At 45.3% G+C, this 17,293-nt stretch overlaps 1 protein-coding gene across 1 annotated transcript in view; it reads right to left on the bottom strand.

Annotated features, from left to right (window-relative positions):
* The window catches only part of Fbxl17 (F-box and leucine rich repeat protein 17), a 426,850-nt gene that overhangs the window by 6,170 nt on the left and 403,387 nt on the right, over nt 1–17,293 (bottom strand). Inside the window, exon 8 of the mRNA XM_021217959.2 lies at nt 14,197–14,339. Within this exon, the coding sequence (XP_021073618.1) occupies nt 14,197–14,339 (143 nt within the window). The remainder of the gene's footprint in view (nt 1–14,196; nt 14,340–17,293) is intronic.

The following is a 17,293-nucleotide window of genomic DNA, read 5'->3' on the forward strand; positions in this document are numbered from 1 at the left end:
CTCCTCCTCCTTCTCTTCCTCCTCCTCCTTCTCTTCCTCCTCCTCCTTCTCCTCCTCCTCCTTTCTTCTCCCTTCTCCTTTCTCCTTTCTCCTTCTTTTTGTACAGACTCTAAAAGTGCTCTGGTGCCATGGAGGAGCCTGGTATAACACACCAGGAGAGACCAAATCATTTCTCAATCTTATGCAGACAAACACATGCCTGCAGAAATTTTGTCATGTGCTGGTTGACTTGTGAAAGCACATTTTCTACCTTATAAAAATGCATGTAATACAAATGGGGAAATAAAGGTGTTTTAAAGATAATCCCCCATGACGTTGTTCTTTAAAATTCAATTTCCTTTTCCTGTTTTTGAACACTATCAATGGTAACCAGTCCACTTCACATGGATTTGGGAAATGAGGTACCATCCTTACAGAAACCCCAGAAATGTTATTTGAAGAAATTACTATGATTAGGGGGGAAGCATACGCCCCAGGCTGTTAAAAGAGTATACAAGAAGATCAGATTTTATCGTTCTCTCTAAAGACAGCATAGCCGTGATTTACATTTTCAAAATTATTATAACTCTCTTTAAGGTAGCACAATTTGTCTAGTATTTTAATCTATTTTGAGTTAACATCTATTAGCACTTTTTGAAAATGTGAGGCAATTTGCTATGCTAATTAAGGTAAATCATACCATAGTTTCAGTATGTTGCTGCTGCCGTTGCTGCTGCTCCGGAGGGGTGAGGAGAGAAGCTCAGAGTCCCACCACTCCTCTGTCGCCTTCCCTTCTTACCAGGTCTTCACCGACACCATCACCAGAAAGCTCCCGATCCCTAAGAAGCTAGCCTAGAATTCAGCTATTCAAAAAGCTACTCATCTGTTCAAAAGATACACGATCCAATAAAACATGGTGAAGAAAACATAAATGTTTTTTTGTTTTTCAAAAAGAATTTGTGCACGGTGCACGCATGTGACAGCGCAAATACGTGTGCAGGAGTGGCCACATGTGGAGGACAGAGGAGAAGGCTGGGTGTCTTTATCACTCTAAGCCGCGTTCCCTTGAGACAAGGTTTCTCACTGGACAGGAAGCTTGCCCTGTTGGGTAGCTGGCTGGCCAGTGAGGCCCTGGTACCCACTTGTCTCTATCCCTCGGTGCTGGGGTTACAGATATATGTATCCCTGGATGCTGGTGACTTGCACTCAAGCCCTCATCCTTGTGGAGAACATTCTCCCCAACCTGGAGTGATTTTCTCTCTGACGTAGAAAGCTCTGGTCTAGTTTGAGATGCCAACGACAGCACACTACTTTATAGCTAGACTCAAGCTTCTAGACAACAAGGGGTACTTGTGTTTCCGCCCCACAGGCGCTGTCTGTTAGTCTCATTAACTAAGACACAGGTTGTACAAGATGGTAGCACTTTGCTTTTTTAGGCTGCCAGATCTGCAGCCTGTGACACATGCCTACTATGCAGTCCACACTCAGTGCACATTTGCTGGCTCAGTGAATACAAGAGTTACTCAGAAAAGCCGTTCTGAATAAATGCAAGGGAGCTGTCGGAACTGGGTTAAGTCTGTTGCCTACCTGTCACTTACAACGGGCAGTATCTAAAGCCGTGACCTCATCTTGGTCCTAAAGCCCTTTAACAATTTTAAGTTCCCGCTCATCCTGATTCTTGACTACTGTTGTTTCGATCCAATCTCGTCAGGTACCTCTTTGTAGAAATGCTCTCCCGGGAGCTTAGTGACTGTGCACTCATGTGGTGACAGAGAAGTGTTGCTGGGTACAGAGCTGTCAGGTGGCCCTCTGAAATATCTAACCTGTCACTGGGTTGAATGATGGCTGCCTCCTTCAACATCGGTTACACTTACTACATGGGGAGACAGGTTAATAATCTTGGATCCGAGCACATTCCCATAACTTCATAAACCCCGGTCAGGAGGTTCTAGAGCCTTATTGCCCTACTTAGGGTGGTGGACTCCAGAAGGCCTGATGGAAAGTCCGAACATTTCAAGACATTTAAAGGCTCTTCTGTGTCACAGGCATTTGGCGGTAGAGTGGACTATGCCTAGGACTCCGGACCCCAAGCAATGCTATTGGTGCCTTCTCCTTCTCCATGTGGAGGGATGGGGGTGCTTCACAATTGATAAGGCTTCACACCTCTGTGGGGTAAATGGAACAGAGTTGCTCTTTTCTTTTTTCCTTTTCTTCTGAAGGAGAGGTCCTTCTTCCTCCCCTCTCTCTCTTTCTGGTTGGTTCTGTTGTCACTGTGTGGTATCTGTAAACTGGAAACATTTAGCAGACAGTATAGTCCCAGGCTTGTGGAAGTTACCAAATCAAATCTGTCCCATGTGCTTACTGCAGATTAGACTCCATATGATAGGGGAGGGCACAAGCAATCTCTTTACGGTTTACCTTGGAAAAAAGTACTTGAAAATTTGTCTTCATTTTTTTACCCTAAGAGCGATAAGGTAAACCACAAGTCTAGTCTTGTTCTAGTTAGTACAGAAAGGACTGGAACAGAGTAATACAGTGAAAACTGACTATTTTTCCAGTTGTATGAATGTTAACATGTCATGACATGGATGCGTGGCATGACCGGAACTTGTAGCTCATAGACTGAGTCAACTAGTGATGGGAGCCAGGATTTGAACTCAGGATGCCAATACATAGTGCCCTGACACCTTGGTAACATAGTGTTGAGCAGGAACTGTCAGACTGGGGCTTAGCTACTGGTCTGCCCAGTAAAAGGCTTTCTAACATTCATTTCCTCACATTAAAAACAAAGATTCCAGGCAGGGCATAAATACATTTCCAGGTACTTGACAATCTCTTCTACAGGGCTACTCTGTGGGAAGACAAATGACATGGGATACCACTGGCCTGCTGTGGTGGTTTGAATGTTGGTTCAGGGAATGGAGCTATTAGGAGGTGTGGCCTTGTGGAAGTAGGTGTGGCCTTGTTAGAGGAAGTGTGTCTCTGAGGGTGGGCTTCGAGAATTTCCTCCTAGCTGCCTGAAGATGACGCTAGTTTTCTGTTTGCCTTTAGAGCAAGTTGTAGAACTCGCAGCTCCTCCTGCATCGTGCCTGCCTGGACACTGCCATGCTCTCCCCTTGATCACGGACTGAACCTCTGAATTTGTAAGCCAGCCCCTACTGAGTGTTATTCTTTATAAGAGTTGTCTTGGTCATGATGTCTCTTCACAGCAGTAAAGCCCTATACCTGCAAAGACTATTGTGAAGCCTCAGTTTCAAGACACGAGGAAGCGTGGTCAAGACAGGGTGAGGCCTGGGGCTCTTACAAGTTTCCTTCTGACAAAGGCAACCTGGGTCACACCCGAACTGGCACGGCGTCATTCTTTCCCATCTTCTTTGCAGGGACATATTTTCTCATGGATCATGAGAGAATGGTCAGCAAGAGTGATATGGGATGTGGCCCCTGCCCTCTTGGAGCGTACAGCACAGCAGGGAAGACTGGTAGTTACTGCAGCAACAGAAAAAGCCGAGAGGAATTTTCTAGAGAACGGCAAGTTGTCACAGAAGGAAGTCCACAGCAGGAACTCTGGTTGAGAAGTGTCTCCCCAAAGAAGGATGTTTGCATGGACTTTCAAAAGCAAGGTGTCAGTCAATGTGTCACATGTAGTTAAAATGTGTACAAGTTGTGCAGATAAGAAGGGAAGCCAGTCCAAGAGTTATTATAATAGAGCAGCCAATTTTCTGCTTTGTAAATTGTAGTGAGTCTCTTGTTGCAAACAGCACTGCTCTGAGGAGGTGAAAGGTGAAGAGGGGAGAGGTCCCCCTGTGTGGGTGGAAGGTGCTCAGGCGCCTCTGTGCAGTGCTGCAAACCAGCATGCTCAGGCCTTGAGTCCTAATTCAGGACTACTATCCTGATGTTGGTCTGTCACTTTTCACAGAGTCCCAGGGCAATGTCACTCAATGCTAACAGCCCTAGGGGCTAACTCCAGGCTGCCCAGAGGCAGAGTGTTGTCTCTGGGGCAACAGACCCTGGAGTCTGCTTCAGCTTTCCGGCTCGCTGGGAGAGTATACTCGCTATCCACAGTGTTCACTGGGTGCCAGCAAAAGTCTCTCAAATACCCTCACCTGAGTGCTCTTGTGGCCGGTCCCCGCTGGCTCCAAGACGGACACATATTAAAGTGGTGAATTGTTATGGGAGGCTAAGTGCCACTCAAAATTCCTTCATGTGATGTGATGGGTCGCCAGAGTGCAGGTGAGATTTAAGTAGGACAACAAGATGCCATCCCCCCCACCCCCACCCCCGGTGCGAGCAGCAGAACCAGGACACGCCAGGCAGCTAGGCAAGGGACCCACTGTGGCAAGACTGAAATGCCAGCTGATGAGCTGATGTTCTTAGGGTGTGTCATAGCTAACAACATACATTAGTTGCCTGTAGAACCACACAGGTCTTAATGAATCTAGTTCCCTTTGTTTGCAGCAGGATTCTTCGTGTTGTCATTTCACTGACAAGCCACAGTTTGCTGTCCCCATGGGCAGAGCAGGAAACCAGGAACTCGATACCATTTGTATTGTATGTCTTTTGTTCAGCAGTGAGTTGAGTCTTCTAGCCCCATTCCCTACCTCTGTTAGATAAATAGCTTTCTCTTTCTCATTTTGTCTAAGATTTCTGCCAAGAGCCCCACAGTGATGCATACATAACATACAATGCATGCTTCCTGATGTGGGATATGTTCAACTGCGTCTGCCGCCAGGAGCAGACAAGAACACAGTGGTTGCCATCCCAGCTGCTTATCAGGGAAAGCGGGAAATCCCTTTAGAACTCTGGTGCCCAGGCCATCTCCCAGGCAACTGTCTCAGGCTTTGTGAGGGATCAATATTTGGGAGCTCTCAGGAGAGTCAGATGCATGGCACGGGCTGAGAGGGAGCAGCGGATCCCTGTCACTGGCACCTGAAGGCAAGAAATAAAAGCAACAGGTACCAACCCCTTCCAGTGATGCCCTCCCTGCTGTCCTGACTATGGAAGCCAGAGAGAGGAACCTGCTCCTGCAGGCAAGAGCCATCTTTTTCAGATATTCATCACTGCACCAAACAAAAGGCTTGTTCTTTGAATGTGTTAAACATGCACTGGTTTCCTCTTTCCATGCCTGACCTCAGGTCTCTCGCTGGGCTTCAATGACTTTCCCAGACGCTGATAGGAAGTAAGGAAACAAGAACCTGGAAGTCCAGTTCTCCTAGGATTTAGTGCTTTCTCATATGGACTCAGGGCTTCCTCAAGGAACAGCGCAGGGTGTTTGAGAAGCCATCAGAAACAAGAGAAGCTGTGAAGCTGTCTATCTTATTGGTATCTTCGAGGCCACCTGCTCGTCATGGGGTCAGATGATTATAGAGCACACGTGAGGCAGTATATTTGTGGCCTGAGACAAATGGAGACACAGACAAAACTTGGGTTCTTTATATCTTAAGATTGTAAACTGTGTATGCAGGAGAGGGGGTGGGATGGGGAGAGGGAATGGAGGGAGGGTGTGGGAGGACCAGGGGGTGGGATGAAGAAAGACAGGAAAAAAAGAAAGAACACTAACATAGTCTAAGTTGCAACACACACACACACACACACACACACACACACACACACACACACACACACACACACCCACCCCTCATCTAACAGTCCTGAAGCATAGAAGGAAACAGAGATGGAGACTGCAATGAGCCGGACAGAGCAGCCTTGGAAATCCAGTCAACTTTGCCAAATGCAGTCATTCCATTTTAGACTCGGCAATGATTGGAAGTGCTATGCTCCGTCAATATCGCAACAGGCCTGGCTTCATGCTGTCTCTTTCGTGAGATGCAGGCTGCCTGTTAACACCAGCACCTGCTTCTATTCACTTGAATTAGCACAGTGAGAAAGCGGTAAAGAACCCGGGAGATGGGGATCACAGAAACGCCAGCAGTGTTAAGTGAGAATTGGGGCTCGCTAACCTGAAACCTCTAATTAGAGATGAGTGTGACAGGGAGCCCAATAACCTGACTGTCAGAGAAGAAGTTAGTGACATTTTCATTCCCAGTATCAGCACACAATCTCCCACCATGAAGGCTGTTTCAAGCTGGGTGCAAACTTTGGGTCCAGTCTTTTAGGCGTGACCGTGGGCTTGACCTGCTGCTCAGAGGTGTGAGCCTGCACATGTAGTACACACGGAAACCAGAACGCGTGTGCAGGACACTGGGAGAGCTACTCACCCAGGAGTCATCTGTGGTGTTCCCAACGCCTCGGCAAAGTAACAGCTGCTTGGAAGCCTTAGGCCCTACAAAGATAATTACTGTGGCTTCAGTGGTGAGCACAGTGTGTTTATGGAGCACATCCTAAAGTTAGGTTGAAAACATAATCGAGGGGGAAACTCTCTACTCTATAAAAAAAGTTTTCTTTCATGTCTAATGGTTTCCACTGTTTCTGCCTCTCAGTTTTCAGTACACTGTTTCATACACAGAGGCTCAGGACTCGGCGGCAGAAAGGCTACCGTGTAGATTAAAACCCTGAAATCTAAAGAGAAGTGGTTGTTTGTTTTTGATTTTCAGAAGCAGAACTGAAGGGAATCCAGAACACTTAGGAGCTAGACTATCAAGGGGTTCAAGGGCAACCACATGGCAGGTGCCTGAGCTCTGAGTGGCTGTCTTTCAGCTATCCCAGAATTCCCCAGCTCCAGGAAATGGGTATTAGACCTTAGAGAGCATCTTTCTTATCTGGTTATTTATTTCCTTCAGTCTACATGTTTTTCACCCCTGATCTAAGCAGGGGTGGTTTAGAGGCAGTGGGTTCTAAATATTTTCAAACTTGTTAGATATATAGTATGTTTATAAGCTAAATCCTGGAGATTTCAGATACACACAGCAACAAAGAGCTGACGAGAACACAGATGACACACTAGATAATCCACCTGCCCACTATCTGATGCATGTGTGAGTCTGTTTTGCCTGACCCTGTTGTGTCTAGCTCCTGGTTTGAAAAACTTAGAACTTTCAGTGTAATGAGGAAGTGGGAAGCCAGCATGCTACCGCAGCAAGTGAGAGCTGCGGTTTGTTTACTTCACATGAGGGTATTATACAAACCATCCCTATTCTGTAAACCTGGGAATAGAGACACTGTGGGACAGGAAGGGGAGACAGAGGAGGTGGGAAGGTCGGTGGAGTGGCGATGGTGAAGAGGGCGAAAAAATGACTCACAGACAGGGGAGTTGCTGTCCTTTGAATGCAGCTGCCAGGAGATGGGCGCAGTTGGGGACAGGGAGGTGGGCAGTGTGCTTGGAGATACTACATCAGAGCCAAGGTGAGCTCACAAAGGTGAGACAATGTGAGCTCAGAAAGCCACAGGCAAAGAGAAAGCCAGGGAACTGTTCCTAGAGAACTCTTTCCCGGAGGTTTGATAGTAGGGTGCTAGGAGACGAGGACTGGGGTTTGGGGAAGGGTGGGGTGCCGTCAGGGGGATTGACAGCTGAACTACTACTTGGGCCATGGGATCACTCAGGATGTCCTCTTAAAACAAGCCAACAAGCAGTCTTATAATACCCAAATTCATAGTATTCAAGCTGTTGCTCCCTCTCAGGAGCTGTAAGCTCCAGGGGCTAGAACTCTTTCTTTATGCCTTTTCCTACCACAGTGACTGCACTGTACAGTGAGCCACTCAACAGACATTGGTTGAACAAATGAGTAACACATATGATAAAATTAGAAGGAGAAGGATCAAGCTCTCTGAATACCATATGAACAGCAGAAACAAGAATCTCAGGGGTTCCAGCAGGGTAGGAGCAGGCAGCTCACCGGAGTGCTAGACATCCTGGTGGGCTGGCTTATTTCCTTTCCAACTGCAGGGAGCCCTCGGTCTCACAGACCACGGAAGCCAGGCCTGTCTGTGCTTGGGTATGTGTTAGCGAACTGCCATTACCCTTTCTACGAGTAAATATAAAAATCACAGTCCTAGAGCCTCATCCTTCCATATTATTACTGAAGTCAAATCGAAGCTCCAAGGTGAATATTGACCTCGAAGCAATAACACTCTGGGGTGCCTTCAGGCAAACTCAACACAGCCATCTATTGACCCTAACATATTTGGGGGAGCTGTAGACTCTCTTCTTCACATCTTGTAGAAAATAAGCTGAGATTTTCGTGACTCGTCCGTCCCCTAGCAGAGGTGAGCAGGGTACAAGCAGCTCCTTGCAGCATGCCTGACAAGTTCCCACCAGATACTGGTCCTTCCCAGGAGGCAAACCCTAGCCTTGCTCGGGCTCCCAAATGGCTTTTGATCAGCTGGTCTCTACCCTGCTCACAACAAAGCCAAACACCTACAAAACCAAGGTGTTGTTGAGACCTACAGGCCTATAGATTTTACCTTCCTCTGTGCCCTTTTACTGAAATAAGAGTCCTGATGACTGAAAACAAATTCTATTATTTTCAAATATTGTCGCATATGCCTCAGGAGGCTGGGGTTTTTTGTTTGTTTGTTTGTTTGTTTTTTCATTTTTTTTAGTTTTGTTTAAGATCTTAGCATCTAATATTCAGAGCTAAAAATTATGACCCTGCTAGGGCAGGTGGTAAATGTGTCAGGTAAAAGGTTCCAAAGTAGGTATGCACACATAAGTAAAAGCAATAATGGGAACAGAAGTCAACATGCATGCATCGAGTGTTTATAGCAAGCCTGACTGTGGGCTCAGTTTCCCTTACTGTGGTAATGACCCTCTGGGCACATGTTGTTAATATCATTGTGTTTCAGATCACTGCCAGGTGACTCTAAGGCTTGAGATTAAGTTCTTCAAGACCCTAGAGGTGGCATATTGACAGAAGTCAAAAGCTGGCATTGTGGAATGGTGTTTACCAGGTCTACCTGTCCAAGAAGTGCCACATCAGTGGGACAGGAGATTCAGGTACGCGTGGCGTTGGAGGTTCATGGGATGGGAAGAAATGGAGATGAGAAGAGATGATGGAGATGATGCTGAGAGGTAACCTCGGAATTTCAGCCAGTAGGGCTTCTCCCTGTTCGATAACCAGGGAGGATCAAGAGAGGACTGTCAAATGTGCTTTAAAGTGCTCCTGTTCGAAAATGACCTGCGGAACGGTCTCATCAGCAAACGAGAAGATGCTGATGCTTCAAGCAAAGGCAGAAGCTCAGAGCCCCCGTGCCTCCCGCTACCTGGAACTGTCCCTACCTTTGGGCACACAAGGCTGTGCACTGGCTGGGTGGTGACAGGTCTCTCAAAACAGAGGCTATACAATTCAGGTCAGTCAGGCCACTCCTGCCTTCACAGAACAGAAAGCATTTTTTTTTTTCAATGTATTTTCTTCAACGGGGCATTAATTTAAATTTTTAAATTTTGGCTAAGGGCAGTCTGAAAACAGCTGTGCATACGTGGGTGGAAGAGGAGCCCGCAGGTACTCACTTTGTTACATGGCTGAATTGCTACCAAAACAGTCCTGGACACAGTGCCCCACAAATTATTTTTCCAGTTAGTTCTGTGTGTTAGTCACACAGCCGTCTGTTATTTTCCCCACAGGCTTTTCCTGCTCACAATTCTTAAACAAGCGACTAAAACCCCAGGTTTTTTTTCCCCACAGAAATATTTTGGTTGTTGAGGCTCTCTTACCATAATTACTTTCTGAGAAAAGCAGTTCAGTGGTCAAATTTTCCTGAATATTTTTACATTAAATTGGGCACACGGAACTTGGCCCTGGCCATCTTGAGGCTGTAAAGCAGACTTCTGGCTGGCTGGTTTCCGTCACTTGTTTTCCGTATTAGCCATCTCCTTGCCATTAAAGCAAGGGATTCCATGCAAGAACCAGACTTTCTTGCATCCTAGAGAATACATTATAGCCATCCACCTTTACTAAAATAAATGATTTTACTCTACTAAGAATTTCAGGAACAGTGATACATGAAAACGAAGGTCTTGGGAAGAAAAATTTTTTTATAAGAAATGAATTCATTTGATTACTTTCATGCTGTGGACCGATAATAGTCAGCTTCCACTGGGCCCCTGGCCTGAAGGCAGCTGGGTAATCAATGGGATCCCACAAAGGCAGCTCCCCACCCCCATCAGTCTCTCTCATCTTTTCTGGGTGGACTCTTCACGCCTGTGTAATTCTAATTTATGTCAACTAGAAATCAAAGAAATTCCAAGAGGCTTTGGTCATAGGACATTGGTACGGACCTTTCACAACCTATTTATGTCTAGTCCTTGAGTAACAGGGCTGGCAGAGCCTTCCAGACACCTCTACTGCCCAAGGAGAAGGAGGCAACAGAAGGCAGCTACCTGCTTGATGCGGGGAGGGGAGGGGACAAGGCCAAGTGGCCTCAAGTGTAAACTGGGGTACATTTTCTTCTAGTTTATAACTCTGCAGGAACATAAGAACTAGGCATTTTAAGCAGAAGCTTTGCCAAGAGTGGCTCCCTCAATAACGCTCTTTAATGATACCCCAGACGCTGGCATTTTCAAATCAAATGAACAGTGTGTAAAATTAGTTCTGCATGAAGTTAAAAAAAAAGAAAGAAAGTGAAAGGGAGCTTTTAAAAGCGCCAGCATCTCTACATCCAACTGCTTCTCACAAGGGTTTGGCATTTGAGAATTGCTACGTTTATGATGTTATTCACTGCTCATAATTCAGGCCTGTGTCTCCAAACTTTGGTATTAGCACAAACTACAGAGGTTTCCCAAACCAGCCAGGCTGCCTCTGGCAAGGTCTCCTTTTCCAGCCAATGCCATTCCATGCCGCACCCCGCTTCTCATCAGCCTCGTTACCCCGAACCTTTTTTATTAACCTTCAGCACAGCATTTCCATTTTCCCTACAGCTTTCCCAGGCACTTTTTTTCCCCTTTCAGTTTTGTTCTCTGTCCAAATGAGGAAAATATCATAAGAAACAGATTTGTAGTCTAGAAGTTTCTCAAGTCATGAAAACAATTTCTAAGACCAAAGTCACCACTGACTGTTTATAGTTGTAGAAGCTCGAGTAAACACATTGCTTTTTATTACAGTCCCATTGATCACTTACATATCATTAACTAAATCACTAAATAAACGTGAGTCAAACTCATAGGTGATTTCAGGTCAGCTCTAATTCCCAAGGTCAAGCAAGCCTTTGAACAGTCTCTAAGAATATGAACTCACCCCAATTCATCAAAGCGGTCTCACACAGCGTTCTCTCCTCCTGGTTTTTACAATGCATTAAAGTTTAGGAGATTATGTGGCGTCAGCTTCAAACCTTTTAACATGCTTATCCATCCAGCCATCGGAAAAGCTGCTCTAACAGAGACTTCTTAATGCACCTCCTAACTTTACAACTTTGTGGGGGAAGGTTACAGTTGGCGGAAGGCTGGAGGACTCCTCCCTAGGACTCAGCAATGCTGCAGCCAAACAAATTCACTGCAAATTTACTTAGACATTGATAATACAAGTACATGCTTTCTCAGCTGCAAGGAATATGCTTAATGTTTCTCATCTGTGGGTAGCAGGGAGCACAGACACAGAGAGATACTAAGCTTTTTCTACAACAAATCAACATCATTTTGTTAATATTCTTGTAAGCTCTTAGAAGCTCAAGTGAGGGAGAACCTACCAGTTTGGTAAAATATAGCCTCCAAATTAAATAAGCAGCCCAAATGAAACTTCGATGTGAAAGAAAACATGACTGGATTTTACCGCCCCTTTCTTTCCCTCAAACAGTCTCACTGTGCAGCCCTAGAGGACCTGGAACTCAGGCTCTCTGCTTATGCTTCTGGCTCCCCAGCTCTGGGATTAAAGGAAATCACTCCCATGTCCAGCTGACTTCACAGATTCTAAGGTCCAGACAACCCCAGAACACGACTCTCCAGAGAGACATATGAACTCACAGACACTCTCCCCCCAGCTCCGGGATCCTGCTGGGCACATTCTGACTAGGGGGATAGCTGTATAGCTGATAAAGCCTCCCGGCCCTTGGCTGGCTCCAGATGGTACTGGATCTCTGAGGAACTTGGTCAGTGGCTGTAGGTCTGGCTGGGCTGCAGGGATAAGCAGGAATCAGTTTGGCTGTTTAAAGCTTCAGCAGTGTGGTGGCCAAGTCTGGGACACATTCAGTCTTCTCCACGCCTTAGGATAATGGCTGACATTATCCTAAGCATTTTGTTTACATTAATTCATTTAAATGCTCACAATTCTATGAGATTGGCACAGGAAAATCCTCATTTCACAAGCATGGCAAGAAGCTTTGTGCGGGACTCCACAACTATTAAGTGTGCAAACCCAGATTTGAACCCAAACTCTGGCCCCAGAGGACATGCCCCTAATACAAACTTCTCTTCAATGTGCAAGTCTCTTGCCACGTCTTGAGTAGAATTTAAAGATGGATGGCATGAATCAAATGTGAAATCTGAACATCTACTTTAGTTTGGATTTTCTATCCGACTTCCTGTTCAAGGCTTTGCTTGCACTTTGTGTGTGGCTTGGAAATGTCTTCTGTTCTCATGGATTCCCCCACCCCCGCCTCCACCCCAGGTTTGGCTCTGAGCTGACTTGACTCTTGGGAAAATAGGCAGCAAGGCTGAGCACCTTGGGCTGAGCTGAACTGCAGAGGGCACTGTGTCAGAGGCAATACTCTCAGAGCAGTTCGCTGGTTTAAGAAAGGATTCAGAAACTCAGCATGGTGTAGGCTACAAACCTTAGGGATATCAACAGACTCTTTATCTCATTTTGTAGTAATTTGTGCCTTTATTTTTTTTAAAGTCCAAAATTCTTTAACTTAAAAATCTTTTGCTGATCAGCAACAATGTGTGGACAGGTCATCTACTCTAACAAACAAGAACATAAATGGCTGTAATTTGTATCTGAAGGTGAAGCTGATCTTCAGCATAAAAAGTACAGAGAGGGTGGACTAGAGATAATGCGTCTACATGTCTGCACTTGGAGCCCTGGGCTGAGGCGGCACGCGCAGCCTGGCTTTCTGGTGGACACTGAGGAGTTTGTTTCTAGAACACTCTGCCTACTGCAGACCCTTTACCTTTAAAGTTGGCAAGGTTAGCAACAGCATTCTCTTAGCCAGCGATGATGAGTGTTGAGGGAGACTTGCTCCCCAGGGTCTCTGTGCTGTTGCTAAGATACAGAGCAAACAGCTTTCTGCACCGGGCTGAAAACATACAATGCAGTTTCTTGAACATAACTGGCAAAGGTCTAGAACAGTTGAGATTTTAAAATATTGGAAACAACAATTAGATCTATCGTCAAAAAAAAATGACAAAGCACTGGAGGATTTGAGGCCGCTGTCATTTTGCCCCAGACCTGTGTCCATTTAGAAAATGCATGTCCTGTGAGCAGCATGGTTTCCTAGTACCAACTCTTGTGATAGATTTGTCCCTAACTGTCTCTACAGAGGTGGCACAGACAGGCAAACTGGAATAAGATGAGAGCATTTTTTTAGTGTACTTTTCGAGGTACACCCTGGCTACAGGCAGCCTCGGTAACTGCAGGAAACGATGGGATCAGAGTCCAGAGACTTTGGATGAGCAGCTGTCTGCAGGTATCTGAGAGTTCTCAACTCCCATTTCTTCACTTTTTGCAATGCAAATAAAGAACTCATTCTTTGATTTGTTATAGGGAAATTGTGGAAATTGCAAAGGAGAAAACATCTACCCAGGGTCTGTATAGATGGTCTTCATTTTCCTCCTCAGTCTTCAAGTGTTCAGCCCTCACTGCAGAACCAATCCTACACTCAGGCTGACCTAGCCAGCTGCTCCATGGACCCAGTGGCTAGGCCTCTGGGGCCATTCTACATGTGATAGGAGAGCAGTTTGATGTGCGGGGCAACACACGGCTTCCTATTGCCTACAATGGCCACAGAGATGAAGGTAGAGAAACGAAGCCAACATGCATGAAAGGCCAAACTGACACTTTACTCTTGCGGGAAATGTAAAATCTAGAACTCTCTTGTCAGACCCTGCATATAGCACTTTGCATACAGTCTTTTAATCTCTGCTCATGGATGTAGGAACAAGAAACTACATTCTACCATGACACTGTGTGACTGTCTTTTTTCCCTTAAGTACAAACGCCCATTATTAACGAGAAATTCAAAAATAATTTCAAATTACTTTAGGAGACCAGGGGGAAATGCATGGCTAATGGTGTGCATGGGTGTGCATGGCTTACGGTGTGTGTAGGAAGAGGATGTGGTGTTGAGCTATTTACTACAACAACTAGATGAAGAAAACAAACAGGTCTGTCTTACTTTGTCACATCTCATCAGGCCCAAGTATCTCAGGGACTTGCTGCTCTGTGCAATCAGGGTGGCTCCTTGATCCGTGATTTCTTTACACCAGCCAACGTCCACAGTCTCTATGGTCACGCTGTATCGCCCAATGGCTATCAGTGCTGCGGGAGGAATGGAGAGAGAGAGAGAGAGCGTCGGCATTAACAGGGTAAGGGACCTGTAGCTGATCACTGAGCTCATTTCCTGACCAAACTGGTTCCTGAAATGCTGTGTGCAAATGAATGTTTCATAAACTAAATTAAATTGGAAATGCTTTAAGAAGGCTTGCCCTATGACAAACCCTTGTGTGCAGTGAATAATCATTCCCTAATTTCCCTTTCATTGGACACAGTCTCTCATCAGTTTATTCACGTCAAGGTTACATATACTTTCAAGTATTCAGATCTGCAGGAAGAATAGATACAAGTGAATTATAGATGGGGTGCTATAAAAGCCCAAGTGCTAGTTAAATGTTATTCAAGGTAACTCTAATAATTCTTAAAAGAAAAAAAAATGCGACATAAACACCATTTTGAGGTGTGTTATAGTGCATGCAAATTTCTTTATACATCAGTCTAATTTTTTCCATCTGTATGTGACCTGTAAAATGTAAGAGCATATAATATTTTTCCTATTAGTTCTTCTTGGGGCTGTTGGGAATTAAGAGGTACATTATACATATAGTTGAACTTAATTGGTGCCAGGCCAAAGAGCAGTAATGGGAATGTATTTGTTATGGTAAATTTCCTTGCCGTATCAGAAATCTTCCTTCTGTTAATATATAAAATGAGCTTGCCATCTGAAAATCCCAACATTATCTCTGGTGTTCTTGATTCCTATCACTGTGCCGACCCTTATGCAGATGCTTAGGCTATAGTCTCAGAAGTACTTTAGGTATCCCTTCAAAGCTCCAAAACCCCGCAGGAGCCACCAACCAGCAAACGGGGCTGTTCTTTGGGGACTTCTGTGGTTTGATAGGTGAGTGTGGCTCTAACATTTATGAAGCATAAGAAATGGCTTTTAATACCTGCAGCCCGAATAATGTTGTGAAGCACTGACCTGTGATGAAAACCTTAACAACACTATACCACACATTCAAAAGGAGAAAGATGGGGGCTGGTGAGATGGCTCAGTAGGTAAGAACCCTGACTGTTCTACAACCACATGGTGGCTCACAACCACCCATAATGAGAGCTGACGCCCTCTGCTGGTGCATCTGAAGTCAGCTACAGTGTACTTACATATAATAATAAATACATCTAAAAAAATAAAAAATAAATAAAAATAAAAAGGAGAGAGAGCGCTTGCCAGCCCCTTGTTCTCCTAACATGGTTTTTTCTTTTTCTTTTTTTTTCTGGAACCATAAAGGTAGGGAGTTTTTAAAAACTGTGCTAGCTTCATTTAGAAAGGCAGAACAACTTTCTCATGTATATAAATACAACTCAGGAAACACCACTTGGCACAATCCCTGATAACAACCTCCAAGAGCTCTCTGAGGATGCAAAGGCTCAGTGGTGAGGATGGATGGATGGGGAAATAGCCTATCAAGAGGTAGAGGTGAGAAGGGACAGGGCATGCAGGTCCTTCTACATGGCTCAAGCATGAATAAACTCAAAGACACAGAAAGAGTCACTGAGGACACATCCCTTGATGCCCTGATGCTGGGGCAGACCCAGCACGCAGAGCAGAGTCCTCAGCCCCAGGAAGCTACTACAGTCTAGCAGACACAGTTACAAAATAAACATGGAGGTAAATCTAATTCTGAACTGGAGATTGACAGCCGTAGGAAATAATGACATCTAGGTGCATGTGTGGTTGGGGTAAAGGCTGTCCTTAGGATCTTCTTGTTGAAAGTCTCCTTAATCTCTCAGTAGCTTTGTGGAACAGTAAGCACTCCATGGGAAAAGAACAGGGGCTAAGAAATTCACCAAAGCTGGCGCTAACAAAGGGGCGGAGCGACCTCAGTCCAGGCCCTGGTGTGACCCGCTTCCTCTGGGCAGGACAGCGACTGCGCCTGTTCTCCTCGCTGCTAACTCAAGACCTAAATATTACAGCTTATGGATGGCCAAGTATTTAGTCTGTGTTGATAGCACTGACTTAATGGGAGATTTTGATTATAAAACATATATAAAATAATTTTTCTCTCTTGAAATATATGGTGCCTCTGGCCCCTTCTTCATTTGTTGCTCATGAGCTAGCTGTGAAACTGTAATATAATATAACTTCGGGTTCAGCTCTAGCCACTCCATTTAGTAGATGCCTGACCTCAGGGTGATATTTAACTTGTTTGAGACACAGCTTCTTCATCCAGATAATAGGAATATTGACTGGATGTCTCACCTACTTCACGGGTTCAAATGAGATAATACACGTAAGGGACTTTTTGCTACATAAATGTCATAGTTGGTTTGGTGTTTCTGCAAAGCATACTCGTGAGCAGCTGATACAAAGTGAAAAGACCTGGCCTGAGCCGGGTGCTGTGGGTCTGAGATACAAGCTTCCTAAGAGGCTGAGACAGGAGCTCACATTAGCCTGGCCTCAGGGCTGGTTCAAAGCTAGCCTGCACAACTTTGGAGAGCCTGTGAAAAGGCTAAGGATATAGCTCAGTGGTGATGTATGTACCCACCTGGTGTGGGTGAGGCTCTAGGTTCTATCCCTAGTGCCACAAAATGAAAGAATTTCAAGGGGTCAGATAAAGGAAGGCTCTGGGTGGATGAGTGTTACCTAAGTGCTCTGGTACGTGTGTCACTGCTGAAGCCCTTGAACTGCCCACTCTGCTGGAGATCCTGATCTGTACATTGCACCTGTGCTCATAGGTTTGCAAATGTAAATATGTGATTGCTACCTACATCAGAGGCTGTTGACATACTGCTCCAGTATTTACCAAATCTTGAAAAAATAAGCAACACTACCTCCTAATTCCAAGGCAATTTCAATACACTTTTTTATGTGCTAAATGCAACTAAATGTTCCCCCCCCCCCCCAAAAAAAAACAACACAAATTAATAAGAGTTGCTCAGTAAAGGCCGGGCGTGGTGGCGCACGCCTTTAATCCCAGCACTCGGGAGGCAGAGGC

This window comes from Mus pahari, chromosome 18 (genome assembly GCF_900095145.1).
Source record: "Mus pahari chromosome 18, PAHARI_EIJ_v1.1, whole genome shotgun sequence".
Classification (NCBI taxonomy): domain Eukaryota; kingdom Metazoa; phylum Chordata; class Mammalia; order Rodentia; family Muridae; genus Mus; species Mus pahari.